The sequence below is a fragment of the Anopheles darlingi genome, chromosome 2 (assembly GCF_943734745.1).
Source record: "Anopheles darlingi chromosome 2, idAnoDarlMG_H_01, whole genome shotgun sequence".
Classification (NCBI taxonomy): Eukaryota; Metazoa; Arthropoda; class Insecta; order Diptera; family Culicidae; genus Anopheles; species Anopheles darlingi.
Genome location: NC_064874.1, coordinates 85,616,902 through 85,633,826, shown reverse-complemented (window position 1 = coordinate 85,633,826; position 16,925 = coordinate 85,616,902). Strand labels below are relative to the sequence as shown.

At 52.4% G+C, this 16,925-nt stretch overlaps 1 protein-coding gene across 6 annotated transcripts in view; it reads left to right on the top strand.

Annotated features, from left to right (window-relative positions):
• Positions 1-1,232: 1,232 nt before the first annotated feature.
• Positions 1,233-16,925, top strand: part of LOC125951527 (protein outspread) — a 170,502-nt gene continuing 154,809 nt past the window's right edge. For all 6 annotated transcript variants that reach the window (XM_049680425.1, XM_049680421.1, XM_049680424.1 and 3 more), the window contains exons 1-2: positions 1,233-1,571; positions 2,980-4,050. In XM_049680425.1, the coding sequence (XP_049536382.1) occupies positions 3,931-4,050 (120 nt within the window). In that variant the 5' untranslated portion in view covers positions 1,233-1,571; positions 2,980-3,930. The remainder of the gene's footprint in view (positions 1,572-2,979; positions 4,051-16,925) is intronic.

The window sequence follows — 16,925 nt, the reverse complement described above, 5'->3', positions numbered from 1 at the left end:
GTTCCAATACTGTTAGGAGTTAAGAAACGCATAAAAAGCTTATTGTTGTAGGTTGATAAAAATATATGATAAATCAGCCAAACGGATCCTCATTCATCTAAAAGTAAATGATAAGGAACTTCTCATGTCTATTTGCCAGGACACGCGCGAATCGTTTGAACCTCAGACGCAAACGCATCCGGTGTGAACATCTACGCTAGTGCTCGCAACGATCATCAACGCTCTTCATCTTTTAACCCTTTCGTACGATCGCGAACGATCGTTCATCTGAAGGTGCCGATGAACGTTCACCACAAAAAACGATCTTCGTGGAACCCATCACCGCATGTTCTCTCGTAGACACTCATTCATTCAGTTAAATGGAGTAGGATAATAAAACTGCTTGTGGTTGTAGCCAAACACTTTTGTCCTTGAATTTCTTTTTCTACTTTTTCTCTTAAAGGTTTAGAAGACTTGGAGGAATTCAAGTTGTAGTTTATATAAAAGTAAACATTTGTTCAAAGTTAGATGCAAGTAACGAAGGCGATCAAAGAGGTTCGTGTCTGCTGTTGAAGTTCATTCGTTTAGTGTGGGAATAAATTCGTTCGGATTTACAAGAGCTACCCAAAACTAGTCATGTTGCCTGTAGCCCAATTGTTTAAAGAAAATGTCAAAAAATTTAATTATAATTTAGAGTTTGGTTGAACAAATATTTCTATACACCTTGAAGACATGGGAATGAACCAAGAATATTCGATTCTACGCGAATTGAAAGATAAAAATAAGAAGCTAAGAGACGGTGTTAAAAGAACAGAACAGAACTGGATTTTAGCACCAAATCCGTAATGTTGAAAAAAAGTAGCTTCATTACTAGTAAACCAAACTAAACTAGAGTTCATAAAACCAGCTAAGGTCTGGTAGATCACCACCAATAGAGGGTAGAAACTGTTTTGAAACTGGTACTCCTTAAAGGAAACAGATTTCTTCCGACATGAAATCTGCAGATTGTCTGGAAGATGGTAGAAATAAAAGATAACTGGTGGCAAATTCTTTAAAATGACATTTTGTGGGTGAAATAAAACACCCAGCATAGCCCATCAAATCCGCACGAATTAATTCATGGTTCTCAACCTGGCGCAGCACCTCTGAAACAACCCCACGCGAACGGCAACCCACAACAGCGGTGTGCGCGGCTCGTGAACCCCAGGAGCGTCATGACAAGATAGGTCCGAGCAGTTTTCCCGCGGCAGCCGTTGAGTACGCATCGAATTTCGTATTGGGTTCGCGTTCGGTTTCGATAGCGAAAAGTGTAGTGAGAGACTGGTTGTTCGGAGTTGCGCTTGCACCATTACGAATCCGTAAACAATCCACGATCATCACCATCATCATCATCATCGTCCACCTGCGATCTGGCTGCTGATTCGAGATCGGCCATCGAGAAAGGCCAGCCAGCCAGCCAGCCAGCCAGCGATCGTTGGGCAGTTGTACAAGTGTCCTCCGAAAAGTGAGAAAAAAACCTTAAAATTCCTGCATTGTTGTTGGAACGTGAGAGAAAGAGTGAGAGAGAGAGAGGGAGCGAGTGTGTGAACGAGGTAGGTTACTGTTGTTGTGTTGTTGGTGGTTGGCGGCATGCGGCGGCGCTCGCCAGGGGAGATGATGTTCGCTTTTACCTGCTCTATGCTGCCGGAGATGACGGTTGAGCGTGTGTGCGTGTTAAAGGGTGCGTAAGGTGCGATCGTCATCATCGTCATCGTCGATCGTCTTTCTACCATCGAATGGTCGTAAATACACGGGATGCGTTGTTGTGTTGTGGTTCTGGTGACCCACGACAGACCCACGTGAAGACGCCATCGGCAAATCGTTCCTCCGATGCACATGTTTCCAATACAAAACAACATAAATGCGTTGACAACATGAATGTGTGTCGTCCAGCCCGCACGGTTAGTGACAGTATTCGGAGGGAAGGACGGGCGGTTGTGCAACTCAAACTCTGCCGTTATTTGGGCTGGACTGTGACTGGTGGTACAAGTGTGTGTGGTGTGCGGGTGCTGTTCTTGCGAAAGAATTCCAAAAACCATCGTCACGTTGGGGTCCCCCCACGTCGTCGTCGTCGTCGTCGCCGTTGTCGTCGTCATCGGGTGTCGCGCAATCTCTTGGGCGCGCTCGCGGTCGCGGTTGCGATGTTGGTCTGTGTGTGGGAAGCTTGTTGGAACGCGCGTTCTGGCGGTGCTGCTGTGTAGGAGTGCCAGATTGTATGCGTATGCGTACGCAACGTGCATATTGCCACACACTGGCCGCCCCGTTGACGATTGTGTTGTGTGGATGGAATTGCGTTTGCGTTGTCTTTATTGTTATGATGATGATGATGATGATGGTGACGACGATGATGCTGGCGAGGGCGGGCACAAATTGTTGTTGATCCGACGGGTTGCTGTACTGTGCAGAGAGATGCAATTGAAGCAAGAACTCGCAATGAAAGTAGCAATTCTCATTGCGTTTCACACTCCCCGATTGTCTGTAATGGGGTTGATGATAATGATGATGATCAGCTGGGCCGCATTTTAGGCAACAATGGATTACAACCTTGTTTGGCCGTGCCGTGCGCGATGATGGATGAATCATTGCTGTTACTCACGGAGTAGTGCCTACGAGAAAAGTCTTTTTGAAAGATCTAGAATGATATCATGTTGTTGGCTCATCCAAGGTCGAGTCGTTGGTTTTCTGATCCAGAAGACGATGAATTGATTATCATCCACTTAGCAGGCTACGCAAACCTCCGGACAAAGTCATTCTTGTCTAGAATTCCATGGTTACATTTGAGAAGACTTCCTTTAGTCATCTAGTAGACATCGAAAGCTACATTCAGCATTAAATCGATACACGAGTCACGTGAACTAGAACTGACGTAGACTCCCTATCCCCCAGCACCCTCTACGTACCACTCGCGAACGAATTTTGTTTCGAAACCGTCCTGATGATTTCTTTTCCCTTTCCCTCTAGAGCGCACCTGAAGTGCCCAAGTGTCCCGGCGCACGTGCGTCGTGATTTCGCGTGTGTTGCAAGTGTATCCCCATGCGTGCGTGTGTGTCTGCAGATGCAATTGTGTGATCGTAGTGTTTCTCTCAACAACAACACAAAGCATATTGAGCAATAGAGGAGTAAAGCAAGCAGAGGTCGTACTTGTTGGTTTGTCGAACAGAAACAACGCACGACCAACGACACAACCGAGGTGTTCACGTCGACATACACACACACACAGAGCAGATGGCAGTGCGTGGCCGTCAGTGAGAAGCAGCGACGAAAGTGTCTGTTGATAGCGAAAGTGCGTTAGAGCCCTCGACGCTCCAGGCACACCCCTGCACGGTCATCATGTGCATCCATTTTGCATAATAGGCTCTGCGCCTTCCTTCATCGTGTGGATACCGTGATAGAGAGAGAGAAAGAGAGGGAGAGTGAGTGTGTGTGAAGGAGAGTGCAAAAAGTGATTTTCCTTTTTAGACCCCCTGTTAAGGTCCTTTCCCTAAAACAAAATCCACTCCAATCCAAGGAGCATGGTGGTGTTGCCGCAGCATTAGTGCATCGCGCGCATGAGCGCATTCGATTGTCGCGAGATCGCAGCAACCAGCAGCAACCAGAATCCAGTATTCATCGCGTTCAGCGTTTTTTGTCGCAGGTTCGGCAAAGACCCCAGGCCACAACGTCGTTCTGTGTGTTCCGTTGTCCCGTTTTTTTCTGTCCGCGAGTTGTGGCCGATCGGCAGTAGTGCTGCGAATGCCACGCCAACGGTGTTGCATTAGAGCGTGCGCTTTTGACCACGGCCAGCAGTAGCACCGAAATCGTGTACGTGCGTGTGTGTGTGTGTGTTTCGAAATCAAGAATAAGAAGTAGAAATCGAAGCCGCAGAAGCGCTGGCCAGTTGCGGGTCAGCAGCACCCCGGAGCCGAAAGAAACATGGGTACCCGCAATATCGAGTGTCGTAAATTTTCGCCGAATATCTTCAACAAGAGCAAATGCACGCACTGTTTCCGGCAGCGCGAGGAGCACAGTGCCGCGGCCCTGGAATGCAATCGGGTGAGTTCTCCTTTCGGAGTGGTCCATGCTGGCCACTAAAACTTTTATTTTGTCATTCCTTGCTGCCGCAGCCGCAGCCGCCGCCGAACCAGCAACAAGAACGAACGGTGTATTTTGTTTGCCAAACTCTTAAATTTGTCGCTTCCCTCTCTTTGCCTGCCTGGCACAGCCTACTACTGTCCCCTATCAGGGGGCTTCTGTGACCACAGCACAGACCGATCTCACGTGGGTCGCAGCACCAAACCGATCGACCAATCGTTCGATACCCTTAGCTGCTGCTGCTGTTGCAAGTGTTCTCGATTCGAGCATTTTTTTGTCTTTAATCGCACCTTTTTGCCGCCCACTTTTCGTTGTGCGCTCCCAACATTCGGGATTCGGGCTTTGATTGTGCAGCTGCTGCTGCAACCGAAATGCAAATGCAGATGCTCGGTTTTATGCTTTTGGTTTCCCTTTAGCCGTTGCAGCGGCTTATGTGTGTGTCGTTGGTTGTGTTTGATATCTTTTGGAGAAGGTTCTCAGCAAACGAATGCCATACAGTCTGCAACGTCGGTTCCTCCGTTGTTTCAATTCGCGATGGTGATTCACACGCAACTGAGCTCCGAGGACGCACATTGATTATTAGTGTGCGGCTTATCGTGAGTCGTGGAATTGGCCATCAACCATGGGTTGGTAACGTTGCCTTGCGCTGCTTATTAGCCTTGATAAACTGGGTGACTTGATAAGCGAGGTGGTTGGCACGTAATTGATGACGTCACCGTCATTCGTCACTTTGCCGATTAATCACTTGGTTATTTAATTGGTTTCGAGGTAATTAATAGGATGCTACATTCGTACGTTAACGATGTGACTGTTGCTGATGTGGGGAGGAACGCGCATTTGGAGCACATTTCACGTCATGCGGAATGCGTGCCAGCATGCTCTACATCTCGAGCGCAATGAAGGCTGACGGCTGAGCAGTGTGCTGCCATATGTGTGCTGCAACATACTTTATGCTCCCGCCAATCGATTGGTTATTGGAGCGAAAGAGAGAACGTGGCCCTCCGTCTCGACAGGAGACATACCGAGACCAGCCCGCGAGTTCGAGATTGCTTTCTGGTTCTGGCGTTGGTTCGAATTGAATCGAGGAAAATATTCGCACAAAGCACACGTGAGCATACGACGCCCTTCGCAACTTTTCCCCTCGGCGACGAAGGAATGCAGCAGCAGCAACAGCAACAGCATCGCCGCCTTCTCTCCGTCTCTCCAACAAGTGACCAGTCGACCGCAACAGACAGATTGCCGATCGGCGGTCGCGACTTACTGACCGATCTTTCGGTGCCATACTCCAATCGGCCTTACTACTGCTGCCTGCCTGCCATGTCTCCAACAAGTACAAGTGAGACCGGCCAGTCGGTCCGTCCGGCCAACAGCATAAGCAACGGATGTGGATCATGAGGGAAGGGTCGAAAGGTTGGCGATTGCATCGCGACCACGGCCTGGGACTGGACCGACCGCAGCGAGCGAGCGAGCGTTCTGTGGTGGTGGAGCGTCTGGATCGATGGTCAGGGCCATTTTGGGGGCCCCTTCAGGGGCCTGGTGACCTCGCCGCGGACCAGGAGAGGCCAACAAGTAAAGCAATGGGGAAAAAAGAATAACAACTGAACAGTAACTACGAAGACGACGACGAAGAAGAAGAAGGGCAACCAGCAGCATGTGAAGTGGAGGAGAGCAATGTTGAGATCGCCGTGGATCGCCGCTTCAAGCATGTTCCTTCGTCTCTCAAGTATGCCAGCCAGCCAGCCTGGCCAGCCAGACACTTCAGATTGAACTTTGGCGAAGCGCGAACGAAAACAACGGCTTCCCGGGGTTGGCAGGACAGAGAGAGAGGCGAACGGTGAGGACCGGTGGAGACGTCCTCGTCCTCCTGGTCCAGGGGTCTTTCGTCTCCTGCGCAATACGCAACGGTGGCTTCACGCACTGAAGATCGAACGAGAGAGAGAAAGAAGACGGGCAGGTGAAGTGAGGACAATTTTTTGGGGCCAGAAGCACTCGGTTCGCCTCCCCATCATCATCATCATCAGCATCATCAGCATCGGCAACAGCATCGGCATCATCATCGTGATGTTGGAGAGCCCATCGTGCAGCATAATTTATGCAAAAAAGGCGCGCCACTGTGGCCGATCGCGGCGGTGTGGAACGAAATGCGAACGCGCTACGAGGCGAAGCTCGTTGACCGCAACAAATCGGCAGCAGCACTGGAACCGTGCTCTGGCGGGACTTTTCGAGTTTTTTGGAAGTTGAGTTGAACAGCAGCTGCTCTGTTGCTGGTGCTGCTGGTGTATGATGCTACGGTCTGCTGAAGGACTCGACTCGTCGTGTCGATGCTTAAACGCCATCTCTCGACGAGATACTCTTTCCTTCAGGTGCTCGCTTGGATGTCTGTGTTTTCGTTGTCACTACAGCCGGGCCTGAAGTTGTATACATTCCAGCGCACTCGAATGCTCCTACTCATCATTCCGTTGGTCAACATTGTTGGATAGGTTGTTCCTGTAGTTCGCTGCAGGAATTGGGCTCCTGGGGGAACGCTCCAGGTCTAGGCGCTGCAAGTCTAGACTTGTAAGTTCTCACATTGGATCTTTCATGTCTAGACTTATAGTTGGAACTTCCAGGTCTCTGGAGTTACAGTGTCCGTTGGAATATACTTCAAATCCAGATTTGTAGTCGAACCTCCGCCTCGACTATATATCGCTTTGCTATGGTGCCCCTCGAGGAGAAAGGTCTGACATTCCCGGTAGATAGCGAAACTGCTGGACGTGGATCCAGAGACGCATCAAAAGTGCTAGGTGCCCGTGCCCTCTCCCTACTCTAGGTCCCTTCTTCCGGTGACCTCAAAGCCCACAAAAAAAAAAAACGGTACGAATGAGCGCTTATCTGTGTGCGGCGCGAAGCGGCGGAATCGAATCGAATGTAGGTCTCGCCGGATCGCGAACCAATAATCGTGGTGACCTCTCGAGGTGGTCCCCCCCCCCACCAGAGACACCGGCAAAACGGGAACCCGTATGGCACCGAATTCCCATTTCTCACTGCTGGCTGGCGTGCTCGCTGGCTGGCCGTTGATCGCCACCACCACCACCACCATCACCAGGTTACCGGAAGCGTCTAATAACAGTGATCGTGGCATCACGCATCGCATGTGCGCATTTATCACGGGAAAAGCGCTCCTGGCACACCACACCAGACGTGTCGTCGACCGTCGACTCCCTGTCCCTCACCCCACACATAGGACAGGACAGTGATTCTAGGCCAACGGTTCTTGGCCGTTCCCTGGCCGCTGCCATAATCGAAATCGAATGATGAACTTGAGATCCGGCCTGGTGGTGGTGGTGGTACAGGTTGAAGCGCACGCACCACAACCAACCGTTCACCGGTCGAGGAGCAGCTTCTGCAGCATCAGCATCTTCTGCTGTTTTCTCTCTTTCTCCCCGGTTGTGGCTCTACCAGCCATCGCGGCCTGAAAGTGCTGTTATTAGCCATTTCCTCTCGTGCTCACACACTCGAAGGGGGGTGTCCGACGACAAAATTGAGGCTCCGATCGCGCATAAGCGACTGAACACGTGCTCCCCTCCCCTCACGCATCGCATATGGCATTCCAATGTGCCGGGTCCGGTCCGGTAATGGTTAAATTGTTTCGACATTCGAGCGGAGTTCGCTGACTCCCGGGGCTCGAAAGCCAAACGTGGATCGATGTGGTTGAACCAATTCCCCCATCAGGCCAGACTCCAAGAGCAAGACTTTCTGGCGTCGCTCCAGTGGGTTCTTGGTCGCAAGGGCCGCCGATTAACGTCTGGTTCCCACCGAACAACAGTTCCACTTCTAAGCGCCAACAGCAGCAGCAGCAGCAGCAACAGCAGCCGTCATCGTTGCGAGCAAATCGTTTGCTGATTAAGTGCCTCCCTCCCGGGTGTGCGTGTGTGTGTGCAAGTGGAGGTCCAGGCCAGGTCGGGTTGTAGCTGGAGAAAAATCGAAAACCAGATAGAGAGAGAGAAAGAGACTAAAACAAAAACCACTTTGGCGGCATTTTTGGTGTACCAGAGGCCACTACTGGCCAACAACAAGTCTGTAGTGCTCCAAGGCAGACTACGGGGGAATGGGAAAGGGGAGGAGGGAGGGCAGCGAACGCGAAAGGCGCATGGAACTCGCGAACTGGAATCGAAACCCCTCGTTTTCAGCAGCTGTTAATTTTTCAATTTCACAAACTTCTTGTCTTCTGAGGGTTTCGTTGTGTTCGCGATTGAAGCACCGAAAGGGGGGGGGGGGGGGGGGGGATGGTGCGTTGTCTGACGTCCGTCGGTCGGTGCGGACGCTTCCTCAACTACCTCTTCCGTCCGTCCGTCCGTCCATCCGTTCGTTTTGTTTCAAGGGCTTCCGATCGCATAATAGATGGCCATTGGCCGGCCGCCCGGTTGTACGAGGCGTGTTTTGTGCCCCGTTTGTGCGAACGATCGCGGCGCTCTCCCTTTTCCCTGTGGAACTCTCCAGCTCCCTCCCCCGGCACTCCCGCTTCCTCGGTCCGTTCAAACGAACCGCCACCGGTGACGCTAGCGGACGGTATTTTTTTTTGCGGAAATTTCAAATTTTGAAATTGAAAGAAGAGACAGACAGATCGGCTCGACGCGCGGTCCGCCCTCGGGCTCGCCCGGGTCCATCCTGCGATGCGCAAAGTGACCGCATTGGAATGCGCCGCCGTTGGCCGTTGGCATCGGAACTCGCCCCAGCGCTTGTTTCACTTTCATTGCGCGCCAACATATTTCGCAAAACTGCGGGTTGAGCGCGCGCGCGCGCGCGGCACTCTTTCTAATTATTGGCAGCATGCCAGCGGCCAGCGGGGCCAGCATTCCTTTCGGCCATGATGCCGGTGGCCAACGAGGGGGCCGGGGGAGGGTATGTTACCTATTTTTTGCAGTAGAAAGTGCGATGATGACGACGACGACGGCGACGACGCTGGCGACGTCACGGCGACGTGGAGCGGCAACAGCTATCGGCAGTGAAATTGATTACTTTCGCTACTCGCCTTTGGCGCGGGCGCTGGGAGAGTAGTGCTTGCTGGCCGCCGACGACGCTGACCCTCAGGGCAATAGCGGGCTGGCTGGCTCGGTTGGCCGGCGGTTGCTGGCCGGTCTGGCTTCCGGTGGAAGTTCTGAGACGTTGCGTGCGTCGTTTAGTTAGAGGGCAAGCGAGCGAGTCGTTTGTGGTGCACCGTTTGTCCCGCTAACGGCTAATTCCATTATTGGATAATCGTTGGCCACTTAGCGGCAGGCCGCGGGGGGCAGGTGGTGCTGGTGGTGGTGGTGTTCGAGAGCGGAAATGTCGAGGAAGGATATCCTCTCTGCACGCTGCACACGAGCGAACGGTTCTATTAACCTCAATGGCCCGGCCAATGCACGCACACCGTGCCGATCGTGCGTGTCGTGTGTGTGTGTCTCCAAAATGGGGGCCAAACCGTGCGTCACACAAACCGTGCGTCGTTCACACATCATCATCACGACGACGACTGCCAGGCGGTGAGGGTGCAATGAACTGCAGCCAACAGCAGAGGCAACAGCTGTGCGGAAAAGGGAAAGGTCTTTGGCGAAGCCGCGCGATCGCGATCCTCATCATCATCATCATCATGCTCGTCATGATCAGCGTCTTACGCGTGGCAATTCCAGCGCCGCCGCCATCATCGTCGTCGTGGTGGAAGTGGAATGTGATTGTTCTTCAAACGCCGCGCGCGCGCTCGCAACACGCGTGAACCGACGACTCCGACGACTCCGACGACGTCGATGATGGCTTTTTGATGGAGGCCTTTTTTGTCTCTTTTCGCGCCCCTCTTCTCTCTCTCTCTCTCTCTGTCTCTCTATTAGTTGACGTTCGATTTCTTTTCCTTCGACGATGGTGGCGGCAGCGGCGGCCTTCTTTTTCGTTTAGTTTCAGTTCAACACATTTCTGTAGAAAGAGAAAGTTTTGGGACCATGGTTTGCTGGCCCAGGGGGGTACCCCGGGGGGGGGGGGACCTGGGGCAAGGGGAGAGATAACGCGTAACGCACACGTACGGCATGAGTAATTGCAGCAGAGGTGTTCCCTGTTGCAGCCGGTGAACGGTGGATGACAATCGAGTTAAGAATTTTTATTACTTCATCGTGCGGCCATTGCTCGGCCTTTAATCTGTTCGAAGCGCATGCCGAGGGGGCGTCGTGTGTGCTGTGTGTGTGTGTGTGTCTGTGTGTGTGTTTTTTGAGCGGGGGGACGCACCATCACGCTGGAGAAAGTGCTCACAAGTGTAGCCTAGGATAGGGCAGGAGGCAAGAGGACGCAGGTTTCGAAAGAAAGAAAACCGGAAACAACACCCCAGGCTGTATGTGTGTGTCAGGTACTCGGCTCCACTGTATGCTTTCCATAATATGGGGCCTTGGAATTAGATAGTTTTTGGTTACAAAATTTAAAGTCCAAAATTCTGTTTCAAGCTCTTTAGTAGCTTCCATCATGGAGTCTGACAACCTCGTGTCCGGACTAAAACGCGTTCCGCGTTCCAAAACGTCCAACCAACACGTGAAGCGTAGGAAGCAACGCGCTCTGCTCGTGACCTTAGGATTCCAAGTGGAGGAAAAACGCTCGAACGCACCACCGCGTCGGTTATTTAATTAGTCTTATCTTGTGGTGTGTCTCCGGTCAAACGTTAATCCTTATCTACCGCCAATGGCCATCGTGAAGGTGGAGTATCGTTAGAGAAGTGGGGGTCTGGTCTGGGCCAGAGCCAGAGTGGCCAGAGGGCGCGGCAGACCGTTTGTTTGCTGCGCGATGCGATGCGTACGATGATGTCTCTGTTGACTTCCATTCTTGAGTTCGTTCCTCTCTCTCTCTCTCTCCTCCCATCCCGGGGTTCCCTCTAGTTGGGGGCCGTTAACGATCCTCACTTTTCCGTTTCGACGCGTTCGCTCGAACGCGAAACAATGGCCGCGCGTCACATTGCGTCCACGGCCTTCTGGTTCAACGGAACAACGGAACATGCGGTGCTAAAGGGCACTGATAGGGCTTCCGTAGGGGGGTAGGTGTCGTGGGCTCAGCACACGAGTCCCCTCCCTCCCCCCTACCCCATCCATTTGGTCCCATTGGCCTGTTCGCCTTCAATAACGACAATACAGGGTGTGCGCTTCACCTGCGACGCGAAGGTTGTCGTCGCGATAAACGCCCAAAGGTTACGTGCCGTTCGTGGTGCGCTCTTTCCGCGACCGCGGTGGGGGTTTTCATTTATTTTTAAAACTACTCGAGGGACTAATACTTCCATGTTGACTTTGCAGCTTGACTAACTGAATAGCGGTATTCGATTCGATCGATCGGTGTTAGCTGGAGTGCTGATCCAACGGCTATCCAACTATGCTTACAGGATCACCTCGAAAGGGATTTTTTAATTAGCTTTAGCATGCAGCAGCAGCAGTAGAAGTATTGGCACTACAACTATGTCTAAACCCACATAACTGCATCATGTTGCAGATTATGAACAAAAAAACAACTGTTGCCTGCAGCCACTGATGACGTATTCTGTTCGTTTGTTGCGAAATGGTTGACATCACTGTTCTCTGATCAGTTTGCGGATCGATCGCCAACAACAACAACAACAACAACAACAGCGACGAATGTCATCCATTGACTCTCGGTCTGGCTTACTTGTTCTTGCCAGATTCCTCTCCACTCTAGTCGCTCGCCGGCAGCCAAATGATAATAAATCGTCCTCACTTCACACCTGATCATGTGCCCTTTCGGTGGCAGAATGCAGTCGCGACCGCAAGAGGCCGGGCTGGCTGGCTAGCCAAGTCGGCTGGCTGACTCTCGAGATTGAGTCTCGCGACGACGACGACGACGACGACAACGATGACGACGTGTGCTTATGATGAAATAGGATACTTTGTGGCTTCCTTAATGTCGTGCCACCATTTTCCCGGCGGCAGCGCAGAAGCCCCGTCGACGGCCATTCGGTTCGGGCTGCGGCGGGTGGCGAGAATGTGAGGGGGAAAAGAGGAGAGGCAGAGCACTGCTGCTGCTGTTGGTGCTGGATATTGCAATGACTTTTCGCACTTCATCTTTGCATCGATTCCACACGATGAGAGGTGCTGCTGCTGGGGCTTCGCGGATCGACGACGACGACGATGCGACGATCGAGGCGTCATCATCATCGTTGTCGTCGTCGTCGAGTGGTTTTGCAGAGTAACACTAAACCAGATTAGCTGCCGCTGATACTGCCAGCAGCACACCAAGACGAGGAGATGCTCGAGTCCAGGATCCTGGCTAGCTGGCCTGCTACAGGATGGAATGTGGTTCCGAGCATGCTGCGATGCATGATGCGGTTTCACACCAGCACCAGCCGCCATTACTCGTGTGTTGAAGCGCTTTGTCGCGGTCCACCTTATGCTGTGTGTGTGTGTGTGTGCGCACACTGCTGTGTCGTGGCGAAAACATGGCCAAGAGACAAATGAATGTGCACAAATGTGAACAACAATTGTTGATAATCATCCTCACAGCTAGCTAGTAGGCCCGGGGTTTGAGGTTAAGAGTTCGTGGGAGGGACCGCCCTCAGGGAGTGGAGCGGGATTAAGCTCTAGGGTTGGTGACGCAGAAAGCTTCCTCCCCCCTCCCTCCTTCGATGGCACCAGTGGTGGTGGTGAGAAAAAAGTGGGTGGCACTGACAGTAGTAGGAGGAGGAGGAGGAGAAAACGAAGAGGAAGAAGAAGGCGCCAAGGGTGTCAGGGTGGCTCTTACCACGCGCGATGCTCGGCGCTGCGATTGCCGTTGCGTTTGCCACGAGACCGTGAAGAAGAACCGCGCGACGCGACGACTACGGACTGCGACCATTGTGCCAGATGAACACCTTACACCGAAGGAGAAAAGGGGGAGTGGGAGAGTCCGTGTCCGAGGGAGTCCGTGGAAATTTGTTGAAGATTAATCATCTTTCACATACAACTCTCTTTGCGCGCGGTTCGAGGTTTTGTCCCCTTTGGAGGATGGCCGGGCCGGGTTCCCGGTTTTCTTCCCGGTCGTCTTTCTTCGCGCGCTTTCCGCGCGAGCATTGAGCGAGCATTGTGCTTGGTGTTTGAGGAGGAGGAAGAGGAGGAGGAGCGGTGGTGCTTGAGGAGCATCAGATGAAGGGAGGTCCAGAGTGTGGTGTGTGTGTGGTGTGCAATCGCGTTCCAATTGCAATGCCCTCTCTTTCTCTGTCTCTCTCTGTCTGGTGGTCGTCTCTCTTCTGTTACATGTGTTCCCTCTTCGCCGGCCCCAGGTGATGCTGATCTGATGCACCTGATGCGCCCATTGCATCGCATACCCGCTCTCGATGGTTTTGTGTCGATTCGTTCGTTCGATTCGACATGATTGTGTCTATTGTGAGTGAGTGACGGGAGCTTTTGTGGGAGGATTTTCTACCCTTGCAAGCAGGAGGAGGTGGCGATGACATTTTATGTGCTTTTTTTTTCTTGCTGCTGTGCATCGCAACCGCATCACGTTGGCGACTTCGCAGGCGAATGTCCCGAGAGAATGCATTTTTTTTCTTCGGTTGGAAGGTTTCTTATCTCGCCAGCGAGATGGTTGGAATGTCTGTTGGACAAGACACCCGGTCTCGGGTGCCGGTAGCCGGTGTAAAGTGTTTTCGATTATGTTTTATGTTCTCTTTGATCTCTCGCTTTTACTTGGGAGGAAAGTAATTCTTTATCCAATATGGAGAGATTCTTTAAAAATCATCTCAAAATGAACACAACCCTCTACGCGGTATGGAAGATGAAGACGTAACAATTCTTCTCCATTCCGGTTAAACATTCCCACTCAACAGGGCGTCACTGAAGCCGACCGGAAGGTGTTGCGCACCTCCCTATCTAGCACCTTCCATTATCATCGTGATCATCACATGACGTACCACGATGCTAGGGCTATCGTCCGGCGTTGATCTTGCTTATCTGCCCTGGCCTCGGTGACACTCGGAATCGGACCGTTCCGGAAACCGAGCACCAAGTCATAGTTGTTTGTGATTTATTTCTGTACCAAGAGAAACGAGAGAGACAACTAGCAGCAGCCCTTTTGCTGCTGGGAATGAGTTTGTTTAAATTTATTTATGCCGTTCCCGGTTTATCAGATTAACACTTATTACTCCGATGGTGCGATAAGGTGATGAGAGGCAGGAGGTTTGCGTTACTGCGTCACTGATACCGCGATGCGAGTCTCCTCTACGTGGCTCCAAACGGAAGCGGCCGTTTCTCTAGAGGAGTTGGCTCGTCTTAAAGCGAAGAGGTCTTAAGAAAGACATCTTTCACTTTCATTCAGCGAACTGCAACAATTCCCCCCAGGAGCTGGTGCAGTGCGCGTACCACCACCACCACTAATAGGGACCGGAAAATGTTACCGTTTTGTTGCCGTTTTCCTCTCCGTTAACTGTGCGCACGCTCTCGCGAGGGAAAAAGGGAAACGCATAAAGCACCAAAAGCGGGGCCGCACACGTTCGCTTTCGACACTTCCGCTCACTGCAGGCTGGCTGGGTCGGCTCGTATTCACCAGACACGCACCAGCATACGTGCCCCCGGACGGTAAACCGGAGCTAACAAGACGAATTATAGAAACATTACCGACCGACCGACCGACTGGTCGGCAGCCCAATGTACTGACGGGCGAGAGTAATTACTTAACTCTTATTAAGTTTAATACATTTCATTAATAATCTGCAATTATATTGCCCAGGGCGAGCGGTGCTGGGTGTGTTGCCCCCTTCTACAATGCATCAAAAACCACAAAAAAAAAAACGAGTGAAACATATGTGAGATTTTCACATAAACAGTGCGTGCGTTGTTGAAATTGCAGATGGAAAAAGGTCGATGTTTATTCTTGAGCGTTGGGCTGTTGGCAATTAAATACTTTGGCCAACCGATTGGGCAAGGCCGCAGCCAGACAGACAGACAGACAGACAGACAGACAGAGAGGGGAAGCTACCGGTAATGGAATCGCTCCTTAATTTTCAATCAAACCCCCCACCCAACCACCACGATCGAGACCACCACGAACAGCTGTTGGTTACTGCGTGGTTTGCTTCTTGCGTGCAGCTTCCAATCAACCGAGCTTCCCAAAAAGGCTATGAAACATTTATCAATTGCAGCCCCATCCCTTGCACCTCGCCGCACCTCGCGCCGCGCGGCCCTTGCGCGCTTTAACTCGATAATAACTTTATTCGAAATCATTTCTCGCTCGCATTTCACTTTACGCAATCGCGACGCGCGCCTCCGTGCGCAAGGGCCGCGTAGGAAGTAGAGGGGCACCGAAGTGTAGGAAGTGTAGGAACAGCAAGAGGACGCAGCAGAGAGATAAGAGGAGATGCTGCTGCTGCTGCTGCTGTTGCTGCGGCAGGACGATGAATGTAGCACAATGAAGAGCGGCTTCGCGGTGACTCCTCCCGCTGCTCACGCGGTGCTCTTGAACATATGTTTCCGTTGGAGCTCGTGCGCCCGAATCCCCCTCCCCCTCGGAGAAGAGGTCCAAACGATCCCGGGCGTTCGTCCAGGTGAAAGAGGAACGCACGTCCCCGGGGCCCGGGTTCAGGTCACGCTGAAGAATGCATCATGTTGTTGTACGTGTTCCGGCATGCGCACACACACACGTGCGCGCGCTTCCAAAATGGGAGGTGGTGAGCTCCATCGGAAGGCATCGCTTGAGCTCTCCACACTTCAGTCTGAAGATCGGACGCGTTTTTTTTTTCGGGATCTCTGGAGACTCCGGTTGGAGCATCTGGAGTGCTTTCGGGGAGACCCTAGGCTAGAACCGTGCGGCATTTTGCACGCTTTGCCGTCCACATCCACCGAGATGGTGGACGGTGGACGGTGGAGGAGGAGCTCTAATGGGGTGCTCCTCTCCGGTTTACGGGGGCACCGTTTGGCACCGATCCAGGCACCGCGAGGGACCAGCGATCATCGATGGGCTACAGGAATGTTGATCAACCGGGGGTAAAACATACTCGCAGACACACTCACACACACACGCAGACACGCGAGCGAGTGAGTGAGTGAGCGAGCAAAGGGGAGCTGGATGCTGCTGGATTCCGGCAAGATTCCGAAAGAGCCAGCCAGAACCTGGGATCTGGGACGGAGAGGTGCTTCTCTTTGGAGAAAAGCAAAGAGATAGCAGCAGGAGCAGCAACAGCAGCAGAGAGCCAGAGGCCGCGGTGTGCGTTGAAATGGGGCTTGACCATCCCAGGGACTCTGGGACCATCTCAGGAATGGTGGAAGGAAGGTGAAGCAGTGGCGCAATTAGTTCTCGTGTGGGTTCTCGCGCTGTAGCGGCAGAGCGGGACGGGACCGAGGCGCGGTTGAGGCGTTGAGCATCGACGACGAAAGAACGACGTAGAACGACGACGTACGACGATGATGATGCCGTGCTGCTGCTGCTGCTGCAGAAGAAGATTGGACCACGAACATCATGCTGATGACGATGATGATGATGGTGGTGATGCTGTTGGGAGAGTGCCTTTCGAAAGTGCCTCTACTATATGTCCTGTGGTAGGGTGTTTGTGTGTGCGGCCTGCAGATGCCGTTCTCCGGCGTTGTGAACGTGGTGGAACTGGACGCATTCTTGACTTCGGGAGTCGCAGCTGCGCCTATAGTTGGACCACGACCACTCGGGCGTCGGGCATTCTTCGGGGCCAACGAGTGGCTGTTACGCGTGCATTGTGCTCACGTAACGCGTCCGCGTTACGAGGTCTTATTTGTGTTGAAGGTAGGAAGTGAACGTGACACATTGAAGGAGAATGAGAGAGAGAGAGCGAGAAAGAGAGGCCACAGCGTTGCACCGGAAGTGTGCGAGGATCTGCACCAGCAAATGAGCCGCCATCGCTG